The following is an 18,769-nucleotide window of genomic DNA, read 5'->3' on the forward strand; positions in this document are numbered from 1 at the left end:
CATCTCCGCGTTAGCGCCCCGCCCAAAACTTTTTATTGCAGTTTTAATTAGGTGTAATATTCAGACAATTGCCGGTTCAGATTTTTTAATTTTTAGGGGTGGAAATAAAAACATAATCTTTGAAATCCTTGTGTGAGTCTCATTTATTCCAAACTTTTACTCGTAATTCCTTCAAATTTGGTGGCCCTTAAAAGGCCAACTTGTTATGTGGCTCATTAACTTTATTTTCTTTTAGTTTTTGAATAGTCAAATGCATTGTCGACATTTAAAACTGCGTCAAACAACGATTTAATCGCAAGTATTTTTAAATCGTACCGACTGTAACACAAACCTCGGAAAGTTAGAGAATTTTTTGGTGCTGATGTATCCGTGGATCAAGGCTGATACCAGCATGCATTATCAAAAAACATCCAATGCCGGTACGTAATTGTTTTTCTAAAAGTAGTGATTATATGTCTGCTTTATTTCAACACTAAAATGTCGCCTTCTTTGACACGTTGATGCGAGAAGCGACATCGTTCTTTCGTTACGACTACCCAATGCACTGAAGTTACGACTGAAGTCGGGAAAGTGCCGCCAGTGTACCCATGACATGTTTCAGCGTGGTTGAGTTCATCTAAACAATAACCCAGATGCAGATTCGAAACTTAAGTTCATGGATTTTTGATTCCCTCAAAAATTATTACGAAATTATTTTTGTAAAAAAATTACATTTATTCCTTTAAAAGTGTTTCCGAACTTAATAGTATACACCAGCAATGTGATCGCAATCATGCCGACGCGAATCTTTACTGTAAATTGTTGCATACTTCGATGACCTTTGTGACCCATCGCCTGATCATGCTGATTAGTGCGTAGACGCTATTGAATAGGCCGAGGACAATGTCTGTTTGGGTGGCGATTGCAACCCACGTCAAGTCTTCAAGGTCATCTGGACGACAGTGTAGCAAAATTTGACGTGTTTCTCGGGCAACGTTTCCCGTTTCGGCCCCAAGCTTTTGTTCACAATATAACCAGGAAAGTTCGTTCTTCTGGTACCTCAATGTATACTTATTCGATGTGGAGGGAATGTCGTCGCCCGATCGACTGTCACAAAATAAAACGACACTGAAGACCTGTGGTGACGTAATAGACTTCACTGTGATATACGAATAACGTTCAGAGTTGGAGTACGATTTAGAACACACCGTACCGCGCATATTTTACCGAGTTTGATTTGATCAACGTTAAATACGGCATGAAAAAGACATATTTTTCTGCAGCAAATAGTTGGGGGCGGGAAACACTTAAAGTTCGGTTCGTCAGGTGTCGACTCGAACGGAAAATACTATCAGAAACTGGCACAATGTTTTAGTTTTCGTCCCTAAAAAGTTGGGGTTGGAACAGTTTTTGAATATCGGACTTTTTTGGCATGGTATTGTCTGACATTATCACAGTAAAGACGTGATATTTTTTCAATAGTTTTGGCCCCAATTTCATTCGGAGTGTATGGGCACAATTTTGAATATTGGACTTTATCGGGTATTAGCTCATATGTAAAATATAAGCAGAAGCAGTATTTTTTTTCGGCAGTTTTTTTTTTTTTTCCGATGGTCGTAATGACCCGGGAAACAAATTTTAATGTTGGACTTTATCGTGAAGCACCGGTGGCGATGAAAAATTACGCGGCGTCACTGTTGTTTGTATGATTGCGTTGGCAGTATGATGATCATGACTTTCTCTACATCGACTACCATGTTGTCCATTTAATATTTTCGTACGGAATATCCGAGGAACGTATCAAAACTTCATGGAGATTTTCCTATCGCAACTTAGATAATGGTTCGACCAACGTGTACTGTCGCGCAACCTTTCACCCTCTGTAAACATCGGCATGATCGGCAAGAAAACAAAAAGTCGAGCGCTGTCGCCCAAAACGAATATTTTGTTTTCATGTCTGTGGAGAAAATTCAAGTTATTACTTACGAACATGGTCAGTTTACTCCACTCGCATTATTCATTTTATTTGTGCCACTAATAGTGATAGTTGGCCAGAAAAAATGCTGATAGTGACGTTCGGCTTGTGAAATCATTGAAATTTACGACAGGACAGGTTTACGAAGCATAACTTCAGTCGCGACTTTTGTGCTTCTCAGTTCAATCGTTCCGTACTTCGAAAGGAAAAACCAAACCATATAAGAGTATGCGTCTTGTAGAATTTTCATGTCTTTCCAGGCGTCACACAAAACCACCTCACCTGCATGTACATACCGGTAATATCATTGTGATAGAGGGACCGTGATTACTGTATATCGAGAAAGTATGACGCGCTACAGGGGAGTAAACAACGAAACGTTATTTCTGACCTCCTTGCATTTTATTGCATGGCATTAACATGATAATGTGAACCGAAAATGAGTGTCACGATTACGATTAGGCATGAAAAAGAAAAAGAAAGCCGTGAAACTGTCACAGAAATTCAGCATTTTTAGTTCTAAATCGTCTTTTTTGACAATTGAAAAAAAGAATATGAGCTTGTATAGACTAGAGTGATTCAAGTTCACAGGCATTCACTTCTGCCATGATAAATCGTCTTCCTGTTATAAGTACACATTTTGAAAAATAGAAAACAGATCGAGAATTTTTATTGTTGTGTTGACTTGTCTTCTACGATGCGTTACGGTTATGGCAACAACTTACATGTACCTATCGTCACCATCACAGCCTCAGTCAGTTTCTTCAACACCACGTCTCACGACCAGTGATGTCATCTTTATTTGAGAAATTCGATAATTTTCGATCGGACTTGAACTTCACAGCGTACCAAGTCAGAGAAACAATTTCACAGTAACAGATCATGCATTGTACGTAAAGAGTTTTCACTTTACCCCCGGCCTAAAATCGTACTAGTATTAGTAAATGACACTAAACGTCGCAAGGACAAAACCCAGCACTACAGTAGTCACTTTTACGTCCATTTGTTGCAATTTTTGTCCATAACAATGAAACTCCAACAAGCCCAACTTACATTCACATGCAACAGCGTTCAACTCAGCCATACATTCAAGGTCAAGGTGTGAATTTGCCTCACATTGCAACAATGCCCGCACAGTGACGATGCGCGAATCGTGCCCGCACAGTGCCGGCACAGTGCACTTTATCTGCCCGCATTGTGCTGGCAATGATGCTCGTTTCGTGCGCGCACAATGCACTTTCTATGCGGGCATTGTTCCCGCACCAGTGACGGGTTCTGCGTGGACTGTACTGTAGGTCTATGTTGTTGTTCCCAATTTGAAACACATGAGGCATGTCTAAGTTATAGTTCTAAATCAAGAAAAAAGATCAGACCTCTAGCTGTATGGGCCAGCCAAGAAATACAAATGCGCATAATAAATTAGGTAAAAGATGTGACATCTTAAGGTCTAATATCCTATCAAAATTGGAGGGTATAGAACTTGTGGTTACTGAGATACGCATATATATGTATAATCAAGATCAAAGGTCATCGAGGTCACATGATGTATTGAAAAACAAGTCATCGTTGATGACACAGTCCCCACTTGTTAATGGGTACTTTGATTACATGTCCTAAGAGGATAGAGTCCTCTTCATTAATTGAGACATGCCCAAGTTTTGGCTAAGGACACGAAAAAATTGTAACAAAATGGCTGCCATGCAGCCATATTGGATCATATCAAGAAACAAATTGACATACATATGTATGACATAGGTTAATGTCCTTGTACCAACTTTGAATAAAATCGGTTAAGATATGCCTTAGAGTATTATGGCCCTCGACAGGAAAAAATCGTAATAAAATGGCCGCAAGGCAGCCATATTGGATCGTATCACATAACAAATTGACATGCATATGTATGACATTAGTCAATCTCCTTGTACCAACTTTGAATAAAATCCGTTGAAACATGTCTGAGTTACTGCTCTGTACATGAAAATATCGTAATAAAATGGCTGCCTAGCGGCCATATTGGATCGTATCACATAACAAATTTACGTACATATGTAAGACATAGGTCAATGTCCTTGTACCAACTTTGAATAAAATCGGTTGAGATATGCCTGAGTTATGCCTCTGCATATGAAAAAATCGTAATAAAATGGCCACACAGCAGCCATATTGGATTGTATCACAAAACAAATTGATGTGCATACCTATGACATTGGTCAATGTCCTTGTACCAACTTTGAATAAAATCGGTTAAAACATGTCTGAGTTATGGCACTGTATATGAAAATATTGTAATAAAATGGCCGCCTGGCGACCATATTGGATCGTATCACAAAACAAATCAACATACATATCTATGACATTGGTCAATGTCCTTGTACCAACGTTTGATAAAATCGGTTGAAACATGTCTGAGTTATGGCTCTGTACATGAAAAAATCGTTATACAATGGCCGCCTGGCGGCCATATTGGATTGTATCACAAAACAAATTGATGTGCACATCTATGACATTGGTCAATGTCCTTGTACCAACTTTGAATAAAATCGGTTGAAACATGTCTGAGTTATGGCTCTGTACATGAAAAAATAGTAATAAAATGGCCGCCTGGCGGCCATATTCAATCGTATCACAAAACAAAATGACATGCATATCTATGACATTGGTCAATGTCCTTGTACCAACTTCGAATAAAATCAGTTGCAACATGTCTGAGATCTGGCTCTGTACATGAAAAAATCGTAATAAAATGGCCGCCTGGCGGCCATATTGGATCGTATCACAAAACAAAATGACGTGCATATCTATGACATTGGTCAATGTCCTTGTACCAACTTTGAGTAAAATCGGTTAAAACATGTCTGAGTTATGGCACTGTATATGAAAATATTGTAATAAAATGGCCGCCTGGCGGCCATATTGGATCGTATCACAAAACATATCAACATGCATATCTATGACATTGGTCAATGTCCTTGTACCAACGTTTGATAAAATCGGTTGAAACATGTCTGAGTTATGGCTCTGTACATGAAAAAATCGTAATAAAATTGCCGCCTGGCGGCCATTTTGGATTGTATCACAAAACAAATTGATGTGCATATCTATGACATTGGTCAATGTCCTTGTACCAACTTTGAATAAAATCGGTTGAAACATGTCTGAGTTATGGCTCTGTACATGAAAAAATAGTAAAAAAATGGTTGCCTGGCGGCCATATTCAATCGTATCACAAAACAAAATGACGTGCATATCTATGACATTGGTCAATGTCCTTGTACCAACTTTGAAAAATACCGTCAAGGACACTATGTGCTCACATTCGGTTTGAGTTGGTCCATTCGAGAAATATTTAAACCAGGAAAAACAAGAATGACAAAAGAAAAATAAGGTCTCCAACTTAGGTACTGGAGGTCATCTTTAGGAACATGCATATCAACTTCTATAGCAATGGGAGAAGCAGATCCTAAATACATAAGCAAATGTCAACAACAAAAAACAGAGAAGGCTTGATAAAAAGAAAAGGTGGGAGTGGGCAAAAAATGCACAAGGGATCTGGTAAAAAAGTAATGCTACATCATTGATCTTCTAAACCCTACCCCCTCCTGCATATCAAATGTTCCACCCCTTGGTATTACATAAGACCAAATGACAGGAAGTACATTTACAACCTTGGAGATTTTTAATTAATGCCATGAGTGTTATCATTCTAATGTAAACAGCACTTAAGTTAGTTACAGATAGTGAAATGCCTTCCACTGTGGGTGGTGATTACAACATCTGGAATTATCCCTGATCCAAATTTCTCATCAGTTTTTGTATGTCTTACATAATAAAGTTGCAAAAATTGGTGCAAAATGAAAAAAATCACCTCAGCTTTGTTTTCTGGATCAAATTTTCCAACAAATTGGTATCAAATATGACAAAATTATGTTCACAGCCTTCAAAATTGTCTCACAACATATCCTGGGTAAGTATAGGTCATTTAAGGTCACAAACTGAGAAAAGTACCTAAAATATACAAATTTTGGGGTTTTCCAACACTTTGAGCTGAAAATTTATCTAATAACATCTTTCGGGACTTTATACCAAATTACAAAGCTATCAAACAAGGGACTTTATACCAAATTACAAAGCTATCAAACAAGTAATGTTGAGATAAAGTTTTCTTGACCAAAAATGACAATATTGTCTTAAAAATACAATTTTTTATATTTCAGGACAATTTCCACATATCTAAGTATTGTCATCTCTGTACGTCTGTGTACGAAATATGAAAGCTGTCTGTCCAGGGGTTTTAAAAAGGAAACACTGTCTAAGATTTTTTGACCAAAAATGACAAAATTGCACAAAAATAGTAATTTTCCCAATTTTGTCATAATTTGAACAAATTAGAAGAGTAACACCCTTGCAAAGAGACAACCCAAATTTGAGAGCGATTGGGCCGGCGATTTAAGAGAAGAATAATTTTTACTGAAAATGAGAAAAATCACAAAAAAATTCAGCAAAAATACAAAATTAAGGATATCTTCACAATATTCATAAAACCGTATAAGGTTAACCTAAGGTACTTGCACACAAATTTTCAAAGCAATCAAAAAAGCGGTTCTTGAGTTATTAATTCTTAACCATTTTCACATTTTGTAAGCTCATTTGCATAATTTTGGCAATGCAGACTTCATTTGAACAAAATCCCATCTATAGCCCAGGATGCATCCACACACCAAATACCTAGCTGAAACGTGCAGCGGTTTGCGTGTTTTTGATGTTGACGGACATACTGTACATACATACATACATACATACATACATACATACATACACACATACATACAGACGCCATCGACTTCAGCCTATACGATAAACTCACATTGGTAAAACCAAATGTGAGCTAATAAAATCAGTTGCAACATGTCTGAGATCTGGCCCTGTACATGAAAAAATCGTAATAAAATGGCCGCCTGGCGGCCATATTGGATCGTATCACAAAACAAAATGACGTGCATATCTATGACATTGGTCAATGTCCTTGTACCAACTTTGAAAAATAGTGACATTGTCACTGGTCGCTCCCATATAGTTATCAAAACAAGCTAAAATCAAGCTAAAAGATTTTTTTATCACAAATAGAAACAATTCCCCCAATAAAATAAAATTATACAAATTTCACCAGAATTTGATCAAATCTTACTGACGTCACCCGTAAAAACCTCTACACTAAGTTTCAACTCAATCGGACGTGTGGTTTCAGAGTTAAAAAAATTTTTGATCAAAAATGAAAAAAATAGCCAAAAAATGCAAATATGCAAATTTCACCACGATTTGCCCAGATTTGAGAAAGGTCACTCCTATGCACTTCCATACCAAGTTTCAAATCAATCAGACTTGTGGTTTCAGAGAAGAAGATTTTTTGACCAAAATGGGAGAAAATTACAAAAAAATTCATGAAAAATAGCAAGTCCAAGATACTGACCCAAGATGTGCACAATCATTTCAGGTCAGCCCAAAGTACTTACATGCTAATTTTTCATCTAATCTGCTCAGTGGCTATTGAGATTTCAATAAAATGTAAACTTGTAAACATATATACATATGGCTATGGGAGCTAACAAACGACCCAATGGTCGACAGAGCTCTGCTGTGTTATGAAGAGAGCAACGTTTTGTGACATATGTATTGATGAAGAAGGTTGAGATCTTTGATAGCTCATTTCAGGATGGCCTGACCTAAAATGGCAAAATTAGCTGCAAAAATACAAAATTGATGATTTCATCATAATTATGTATAAAAATGTATACCAAATATCAAAGCTATCACATGAGTAACTTTTGAGAAACAAATATTTTGACCAAAAACAGCAAAAACTGACCCAAAAATACAAAAATTGAAGATTTCATCAAATTTCACTATATCACACTAAGAGAACCCCCAGGAACCTGTATACCAAATATCAAAGGCATCAGACAAGTAGTTTTTGAGAAACACATTTTTGACCAAAAATGGCAAAAATTGCACCAAAAATACAAAATTGCAGATTTTCATCATATATTCTGTATATCATATTTAGTTTATCTGTAGGAACCTGTATACCAAATATCAAAGCTGTCAGACGAGCTGTTTTGATGAAATAATTTTTGACCAAAAATGACAAAAAAATTCCTTAAAAATACAGATTTGCTTATTTCATCACAATTTGAACAAATCCAAGTTGGGCTATCCCTAGGGACCTGTATACCAAATATCAAAGCTGTCAGACGAGCGGTTTTGATGAAATAAATTTTTGACCAAAAATGACAAAAAATTCCTTAAAAATACAGATTTGCTTATTTCATCACAATTTGAACAAATCCAAGTTGGGCTATCCCTAGGGACCTGTATACCAAATATCAAAGCTGTCAGACAAGCGGTTTTGATGAAATAAATTTTTGACCAAAAATGACAAAAAAATTCCTTAAAAATACAGATTTGCATATTTCATCACAATTTGAAGAAATCCAAGTTGGGTTATCCCTAGGGACCTGTATACTAAATATCAAAGCTGTCTGACCAGCGGTTATGAAGAAGGAGATTTTTTACCAAAAACGCCTTTTTTGGCACTAATTTGCATATTTTTGGCAATGACAACTTCATTTGAACAAAATCTCATCTACAGTCCATCATCCATGTACACACCAAATATCAAGATGAAATGTGCAGCGGTTTTGGAGTTTTTGATGTTGACGGACAGACATACAGACATACAGACATACAGACATACAGACATACATACATACAGACATTTTCCTAGCCTATAAGAATAGCTTCCATTGCCATATATACATATGGCTATGGGAGCTAATAAAATCAGTTGCAACATGTCTGAGATCTGGCTCTGTACATGAAAAAATCGTAATAAAATGGCCGCCGGGCGGCCATATTGGATCGTATCACAAAACAAATTGATGTGCATATCTATGACATTGGTCAATGTCCTTGTACCAACTTTGAATAAAATCGGTTGAAACATGTCTGAGTTATGGCTCTGTACATGAAAAAATAGTAATAAAATGGTCGCCTGGCGGCCATATTCGATTGTATCACAAAACAAAATGACATGCATATCTATGACATTGGTCAATGTCCTTGTACCAACTTTGAATAAAATCAGTTGCAACATGTCTGAGATCTGGCTCTGTACATGAAAAAATCGTAATAAAATGGCCGCCTGGCGGCCATATTGGATCGTATCACAAAACAAAATGACGTGCATATCTATGACATTGGTCAATGTCCTTGTACCAACTTTGAATAAAATCAGTTGCAACATGTCTGAGATCTGGCTCTGTACATGAAAAAATCGTAATAAAATGGCCGCCTGGTGGCCATATTGGATCGTATCACAAAACAAAATGACGTGCATATCTATGACATTGGTCAATGTCCTTGTACCAACTTTGAGTAAAATCGGTTGAAACATGTCTGAGTTATGGCTCTGTACATGAAAAAATTGTAATAAAAAGGCCGCAGGGCGGCCATATTGGATCGTATCACAAAAAAAATCGATGTGCATCTGTATGACATATGAAGTAATCCTTGTACCAAATTTGAATGAAATCGCTTCTTGCATCTCTGAGATATCTGCGTGAACGGACGGACGGACGCACGGACGCACACACGCACGCACGCATGGACGCACACACGCACGGACATGACCAAACCTATAAGTCCCCCCGGACAGTGTCCGTGGGGACTAAAAAATCATATTGCTAATTAATCCCTATATGCCAAAAATCAGACCTCTAGGTCTATTGGCTCGCTCAAAATTAGATATGCAGATAATTAATGAGGTACAATATGTGGCATCATAAGTTGTCCCATCATACCATATATGAAGGGTGTAGCACCTGTGGTTACTGAGTTATGGACAAATATGTATATTTGAGGTCGAAGGTCAACGAAGTCACGTTACATTTTGTCAAAAAAAATTGTATTGCTAAGTTATCCCTATATACCGAAAATCAGACCTCTAGCTCTATTGGCTCGCTCAAAATTAGATATGCACATAATTAATGAGGTACAATATGTGGAGTCATTAGGTATCCCATCATACCATATATGAAGGGTGTAGCACTTGTGGTTACTGAGTTATGGACAAATATGTATATTTGAGGTCGAAGGTCAACGAAGTCACGTTACATTTTGTCAAAAAAATTGTATTGCTAAGTTATCCCTATATACCAAAAATCAGAACTCCAGCTCAAGTGGCTCGCTCAAAATTAGATATGCACATAATTAATGAGGCACAATATGTGGAGTCATAACCATACATGAAGGGTGTAGCACTTCTGGTTACTTAGTTATGGACAAATATGTATATTTACGGTCAAAGGTCACTGAGGTCATGTGACATTTTGTCAAATATCTGAGATATCTGCGTGAACTGATGGATGAATGGATGGACGAACAGACGGACATGACCCAATCTATAAGCCCCCTGGACTTCATCTGTTGGGACTAAAAACTGTGTCACTGCATCCTTTTTGCAATATGAATATGATGAGAAACTAAATTTTTATTTTGCTTCGCCTTATACATGGGAGTCTATGGACATGTAAACTAAAAAGTCCTCTAACACGGCCAAATTTGATCGCATTGTGAAACAAATCGACGTGCATCTGTATGGGGTAGGGTACTATCCTTGTGCAAAGTTTAAAAGAAATTGACCGGTGCATGTCTGAGATATCTGCGAGAACGGATGGACGCACGCACGGGTGCACACACGCACGGACGCACACACGCGAGGACATGACCAAACCTATAAGTCCCCCCGGACGGTAGGGACTAATAATTGCACATTCTAAAGTGACTCTTCCTGCTGACGTTCCAGTATACAGGCATAAATTCAACCTATGACCCTTGCATGTTCTCTTGATTCACTATAGTTACTAAGACCAGATGTGAACTGTAAATGCTCACGTGTTTCATTTTAATTGAAGTTATCTGTAAATTTGAACCTTTGCCACATGTTTGCAACTTCATTGAAACTATTATGATCAACATAATGAACAATAATCACCACCGATTAATTCTAAAAGGTCATGAAGTATACAAATATTTAATTAGCTGAAATAAAAATATTAAAGTTATTTGACTGCTCTTATTGTATCACCACTTTATCTAGCAAGTGTAATTACCGTTGGCCAAATACTTCAAGCCATATATGCCGAGCTGTGATATGCAAATTATAAATTAGCTGACATGAAAATGTGAAATGACTTTCGATATTGTTTTGACCTAGTACCTGGTATAATCATCAATGTACATAGCATGTTTTGCCAACTTTGATCAAGTAAATCCCAGTATATATCCCTAATAAGCAAAGTTCGTTAAATATGTACATTAGGAATTGGCTTAAAGTAAAAATGCTTAAAAGATTGTCAATAATGTTGCATCATGGTATCTGCTATATGTGTAGCAAATTTTGTCAACTTTGGTCAAGTCAATTCAGACATATATCTCTAATTAGGAAAGATCATTAAATATGCAAATTAGGAATTGGCTGAAGAGAAAATGCTTAATAACTTTCAATAATATTGTATTATAGTGTCTTTAATGTACATAGTAAGTTTCATCAATTTTGATCCAGTCAATTCAGATAAATATCCCTAATTGTGAAAATTCATTTAATATTAAAATTAGGTTTTGGCTGAAGTAAAAATGTCTTCTGACTTTCAATAATGTTATATCACAGTATCTTTGATGTATATAGTAAGTTTCAACAACTACAATCAAGTTAATTCAGATATATAACCCTAATTGTGAAAGTTCATTAAATATGCAAATTCGGAATTGGCTGAAGTAAAAATGCTTAATGACTTTCAAAAATGTTGCATCATAGTGGCTTCAATACATGTAGCAAGTTTCATCAACTTTGGTCCAGTCATTTCAAATATATATTCCTAATTAACAAAGTTCGTGAAATATGCAAATTAGCAATTGGCTGAAGTTATGAATGACTTTCAATAATGTTAAATCAGAGTATCTTTAATATACATATCAAGTTTGGGCAATTTTGATCGAATCAAATCAGACATATATACCTAGTTAGGAATGTTCATTAAATATGCAAATTAGCATTTACCTTTCATGTCACCCCTTAATGGTTCCCACTGCTGATATATCTTGGTGTGATCAACATTTGTAGCAAATCTCATCAAATCCTGTGTTGTCATTTTTAATATATATCCGGTTTTTTTTCTAAAATCATTAATTATGCAAATGAGCAAAAAAGTTCTTGCCATTTGCTAACTGAATATATGTACTAGATTTGATTCTGATCTGATCAGCCGTTTTTTAGATATCGGACCAACAGACAGACAGACAGACAGACAGACAGACACACAGACGGACAGACAGACAGACAGACAGACAGACAGACAGACATCGCTGCGACATATGCTCACGTGTGTAAACACGTGAGCAAAAACTGTGACTTCAGATCCTGTACATGTCTTACCTATTATCATGTACATGTCTTACTTATGATCATGTACATGGCTTGGCTAAGATCCTATGTCTTAAGGTAGAACGCACCTCCAGAACAGATATTCAGACTCTCAAACTTTTCCAATTCTTTTCTGATCTATCACTTCTGAGGGATCATTTTGAAGCCCTTGCAGAAAGGAACACTACTGTCTAAGTTTTTTGAAAAATCGTTTGGGTAAATTGTTTCTCTTGTATTAAAATTTGCATGGTGAGCCCTGATATTTATTCTTGATTTTGAAAGAGAATGGTTGAAAGATTCCTTGGGGCAAATTTGAGCAACAGTTTAAATCTTTCAATTTCAAGGCGCATACTACCTTAAGTAAGATCCTGTACATGCCTTGGCTAAGGTCAGCGTACATGTCTCACAAAAGATTCTGTGCATGTTTCATAAAAGATTCTGTATCTGTCTTACCTAAGATCCCTGAGTAACGAAATACTTTGTACTAACATAAGATTCCTCTGCAGCCATTCAACACATCTGTTATGAAACAATCAAACAATCATTTTGTCCGTTACAATGTCTAATGTTGCTACATCACAAAGTTGACAAAGTTGATGGTACAGCTTGATCATTTGATCTTCATTCTTCAAAAATATTTGAATGTAAGATTAAAAAAATTTCACTCATAAGAAAAAATTTTGTTAATTGTATCCTTATTAACAGTATATGATTTCAACTTAAACATTTTCATTAACTTGAAAGGTTAACCCCGGCTGCTCTCAGGCCTTAACCCAAATATATATAGGGGTATAGTCCGTGGGCTGGAGGGGCCCACCGTGCACCCCCCCCCCCCCATAAACCTACTACATGGGTTTTTTTTGTTCTTTGGGATCTGCTGAATAGAAAAAGATGTTAACATTGGATATTTTGGGATACACTACCTGTCTGCACTGGTGTTTGATTTGTATGTACCGCAAAAAATGGCGAAAAATGGGTAGGGGTAGGGGGTACTATATCCTCCCCTAAATTGAGTAAACTTGCATGAAATAGCACAAACCTTACATTTTTGGAAAGCTCAAATATTGCTCTTTCTGAGGAATACCAATTTTAGCAAAATTAATTTGTGTACATAGAATAGGACGACTTTAAAATGAATTTTTTTGACAATTTTGAAATTTTTTACCCAAAATACCATGTAACAATTGTGATTTACTTTTTATTAAGCAAAATTTTCACAACTTTTTGTGTTTAAATTATTCATTCCGACATATTAAACAAGAAAAAAAGTGTTAACATCAGATATTTAACTATACACTACTTCTCTGGCGTCAATTTTGAATTGCGTGTATCCGTATGGGGTGTGCAAAAGCTAGGGGTAGGGGTACAACATTCTTTCCTTGATGAAGTGAACTGGCTTGAAATGCCATATACCTTATAGTTTTAGAAAGCTTAGATACTGGTCTTTCTAAAATGCATAAGGTTTTAGTAAAAAAATATGATGTCATAGAATTGGATAACTTTAAATCGATTTTTTCTGGTAATTCAGCAATTTTAACCGGAAGAAAATACGATAACTATTGTTTCCTCCCAATGAAGCAAATCAAACAGATTTATGGATGTTATTTACTAATTGCAACATGCTTAAGAAGAAAATAAAAGTCAAAATTGGGTATTTACAATGCATTATTGTCTCTACTCACTAAAATTGCAAGTTTTGCTACATTGGTATATCGTGAATGGGCATTTTATTGTTATGCAATGAACTAATGCACAGCCTTAAAAAGAAGACTTTAAAACGCACACACGTAGTCATATTGCCATTTACTCCTTAAAGTAAATAGATTGTTGATGACTGTCTATTTTTATAATTTACTTTTTAAATATTTTTTTATAAAATAATTTTGATAAGAAGAATAAATCACCTTTCTAATGATACCCCATAAGCCAGGTCATGTTAAACAGTAAGCTCAGCAGATGATGTACATGAAGACAGGTTTGACAAAAATCTATGTGGGTCACAAAATCGTGATTTTGCGGTACCCTTCAAAACATGACCGTAACAGCTATTGAGTCCCTATATTTTGTATGTTAAAATCCGATTTCTTATTCTAGGGATCCCAAGGCTTCTGAAAAATACATGTTTGCTATCCTGTGCGGTTGAGGGGGGAGGTGCACATAGACGCCCCCTCTAGCCCACGGCCTAATAGATTGTTAGTAATGCTTGCTGCATAAGTAAGACAAGGAGGCATAGACAATTTTCTAAATACGTCTTATCAACATTTTTTTATAAAAAAAATATTTAAAAAGTAACTTTTAAAAATAGACAGTCATCAACAATCTATTTACTTTAAGGAGAAAATGGCAATATGACTACGTGTGTGCGTTTTAAAGTCTTCTTTTTAAGGCTGTGCATTAGTTCATTGCATAACAATAAAATGCCCATTCACGATATACCAATGTAGCAAAACTTGCAATTTTAGTGAGTAGAGACAACAATGCATTGTAAATACCCAATTTTGACTTTTATTTTCTTCTTCAGCACGTTGCAATTAGTAAATAACATCCATAAATCTGTTTGATTTGCTTCATTGGGAGGAAACAATAGTTATCGTATTTTCTTCCGGTTAAAATTGCTGAATTACCAGAAAAAATCGATTTAAAGTTATCCAATTCTATGACGTCATATTTTTTTACTAAAACCTTATGCATTTTAGAAAGACCAGTATCTAAGCTTTCTAAAACTGTAAGGTATATGGCATTTCAAGCCACTTCACTTCATCAAGGAAAGAATGTTGTACCCATACCCCTAGCTTTTGCACACCCCATACAGATACACGCAATTCAAAATTGACGCCAGAGAAGTAGTGTATAGTTAAATATCTGATGTTAACACTTTTTTTCTTGTTTAATATGTCGGAATGAATAATTTAAACACAAAAAGTTGTGAAAATTTTGCTTAATAAAAAGTAAATCACAATTGTTACAAGGTATTTTGGATAAAAAATTTCAAAATTGTCAAAAAAATTCATTTTGAAGTCGTCCTATTCTATGTACACAAATCAATTTTGCTAAAATTGGTATTCCTCAGAAAGAGCAATATTTGAGCTTTCCAAAAATGTAAGGTTTGTGCTATTTCATGCAAGTTTACTCAATTTAGGGGAGGATATAGTACCCCCTACCCCTACCCATTTTTCGCCATTTTTTGCGGTACATACAAATCAAACACCAGTGCAGACAGGTAGTGTATCCCAAAATATCCAATGTTAACATCTTTTTTCTAGTTCAGCAGATCCCAAAGAACAAAAAATACCCATGTAGTAGGTTTATGGGGAGGGGTGCATGGTGGGCCCCTCCAGCCCACGGACTAGTAGCTCTGGTAAATTACCAGTAAGTCAGGCCCGAAAGGGTTAATGGTATCAAATTCAAGAATTTCAAAACTTTCTGCACATTTGTCTGTACATTTGAGATAGAGTATCCGAGTCAAGTTTCACATAAACAGTGGCATGTGATAGATGGCCAGTTGACTGGAACAGGTCATCGCAGAAACCAATTCATCATTTTTATAAATCCACAAGTACCTTGTCAAAAACTAGCCCCTGAGATGATTTCTTACTTGAGACATACTCAGCATACATCTAGTAACTGCTGATTATATTCTTACAGATACTGTATACTGTATTTGTCAATGACTCATACATTGGACCTTTTCCTGATAGTACTTTGCAGGATACTTTTGACACCTGGATATTGTAATGATTGATAGCAATCAGAAGCTATACAATGAGAGTAATACTTGGCAACTTACTTAGTAGCAACTTCAGTCAGACCATAGGATGTAGCAGCACCATGGTATGAACACACAGTCTTTGTACTGTTGAAATACGAATCAATGAATACAGACAGATATACAAAAGTGTTGTGGAAGCAATACAATAATTGTTCTCTAGGGCTTCATTGAAAGTTTTCATGGTATATAACATGGCCAGTGGCTGCCAGGTTTTAAATATCAACACACAATAATTTGAAAGTTAAAAGGGACACAGTATTTTTCACAGAAATCAAGGTCACATGGGACTAGACCACCAATAAACATTCTAGTAGTGTCTAAGGTTTGGGGAAAGGGATTACGATTTGAGACAAATTGCCATCTTTGCTTTAGGCTATATGATTTGCTCCATCTCTATATGGTTGGAAAGAATCTACTTTTGGAAGAAATATCTTTTACGGTACAAAAGAAAGACTACATGTATATACACTGAAGTTTACAGTCTGCGTACTGTTTAGTATCTGTATCTCATGATAAGTAGATAGCAGGTTTGATAGTTTGGTGATGGCTTGATTAGCTTGATGCAAGTTTTAAAGAAATTTGTGCTGGTTTATAAACAAAACAGTACAAGAAGGTTACATATAGGACTGAGCTGTTAAATGAATGAGTCTCTAATGTGTAATTTGTCAGACTGAATCATGAGCAGTACTAGGCAACTACCACAGGGGTACAGAAAGGCAAATAACTGCTGAATCGTATAGCCAATTCAGCATTTATTTGCCATTCTGTCAATTGTGTCAGCATACGAGCTATGTAAGCGGTCTTCAATCAGCTAAGTGCGTCCCCATTTTGCGCCGGTAAATTGCGCCACCCAAAACAGTGTCCTATAGGGACCGTTCAGTTTTTACGGCCTGGGGGGGGGGGGGGCGGCAAAATCTTGTCGCCGGTGTTCAAAAAAATGATGACCCCCCCTGCATTTTTCGCGAAAAAATGATGACCCCCCCCCTTTGTCAGACGAAAAAATTTGATGACCCCCCCTCCCCACAGAAAAATAACCAAAACCCATATGTCAAATTTACCCGCACGGTTTGGATTTGAACTCCGGTACGCGGCGCACTTTATTCGTGTAGCAGAGATGCCAGTGTACAAACTTCTCAGCCACATCCATGCAAACGTCCGTTAACCCCTTGACTACCAAGGCCAATGTATTCCCATATACCAGGCCCCTTATGTAAACATTGATAAAATCTGGGGTGTGGTCATTGCATGAACACTGCTTAAAGTAAAAATTAAGTAAGTACCAATAAACCATATATTTTCTGAATCAGCATGAAATTTTCCACTTTTTCATACATAAATTTTGTATTTCCAGGTCACGTGACTGATCACATGGACACGTCATGTGACCAGAGTTGGCAAAGAATATGAATATTTGAAGCATCAGGACGTGTTTTGAATCCATAAAATGATGCAAATTTGAATACAGTTGCAATTTTCATGGCATTGTGTTTACATATATGTAATAATAACTACCCTTTACTTTATTTATAGATGTACCTATTTAAGATTTTTCTCACAAAAGGCAGAGTAAATGAACCATAAACATCAGCATCTGACATGATTCTGTATTTGAAAATCAACACATTTTATATTTGTGAACACCTGCTTTAAGTCTTCCTTGCAGAAACATGCATCTAAAATGGTTATGATTTATCAAAAAATATTTCACAATATTTAAAAATACATTTTAGGGAACAACATATCACATGACTAAACACATGACCAGTCATGTGACCAGTCATATTGATAATATGGCTGCTATAAAATTTTACTGGCTTATAGTAAAACACTGTATTTCCTCTAGTTTCATTCACGAATATTGCTGTTAATAGAACATATTTACATATAAATCATTTGTTTTCAATAAATAAACATTTCATTTTATTAAAAAAAACCCATAAACATCTTCGCGATCGTCCGTACTTCTGAAAACTGTAAACAATCAGCGGGACGCTTCAGTGATCAGCCTGACCTTTCAGGGTCGAGGTCATGGGTCACGACATTTGCTTCCGGATTTTGGCCATATTCGGACGTACGGTGGCGCAATCACATTCAGGCCAGATCAGAATACATCAATCTTAGTTGCGCTGCGTGCAGGCGCCGAAATTACGGGATTTTTAGCGACAAAAACGAAGCAAATACGCCTATTTAACTGTGCCGGATATTTCCGGCACTCAAGGTATATGGTAATTCAATATGGCGCCGGAAATATCCGGCGCCATAGGTAGTCAAGGGGTTAATTAGGACGACTGTAAGGCAATTTTTAACTTCATTTCCATAGACAACTTATGTCCATGGACATTGTATAAAGTAAACTTTATTGGAGTGGTTCGCCAAAGGCAGCCCTCCGGTTAAGAGGGTCATGGGCCATTACGTAAAGTCAACTTTATTCTAGTGGGCAACCAAAGGTGGCCCACTGGTAAAGAGAGGGTCGATCATGGCCATTGCATGAAGTAAACTTTACTGAACAGGGCCGCTGAAGGCGTCCGGCCGTTAAGATGGTCATGGGGTATTACAATAAAGTCAATTT

The 18,769-nt window shown here is 36.5% G+C and overlaps 1 protein-coding gene across 6 annotated transcripts in view; it reads right to left on the minus strand.

The window, feature by feature from the left end:
- Positions 1 to 18,769, minus strand: part of LOC139116311 (germ cell-less protein-like 1) — a 353,529-nt gene that overhangs the window by 227,470 nt on the left and 107,290 nt on the right. For all 6 annotated transcript variants that reach the window (XR_011548279.1, XM_070678942.1, XM_070678946.1 and 3 more), the window contains 2 exons: positions 16,219 to 16,284; positions 12,885 to 12,950 (listed from right to left, as the gene is read on the minus strand). Coding sequence is in view for 5 of the 6 variants with exons in the window: in XM_070678942.1 (XP_070535043.1) it covers positions 12,885 to 12,950; positions 16,219 to 16,284 (132 nt within the window). In the remaining variant the exon portion in view is untranslated. The remainder of the gene's footprint in view (positions 1 to 12,884; positions 12,951 to 16,218; positions 16,285 to 18,769) is intronic.

The sequence above is a fragment of the Ptychodera flava genome, chromosome 17 (genome assembly GCF_041260155.1).
Source record: "Ptychodera flava strain L36383 chromosome 17, AS_Pfla_20210202, whole genome shotgun sequence".
NCBI classification, from domain to species: domain Eukaryota; kingdom Metazoa; phylum Hemichordata; class Enteropneusta; family Ptychoderidae; genus Ptychodera; species Ptychodera flava.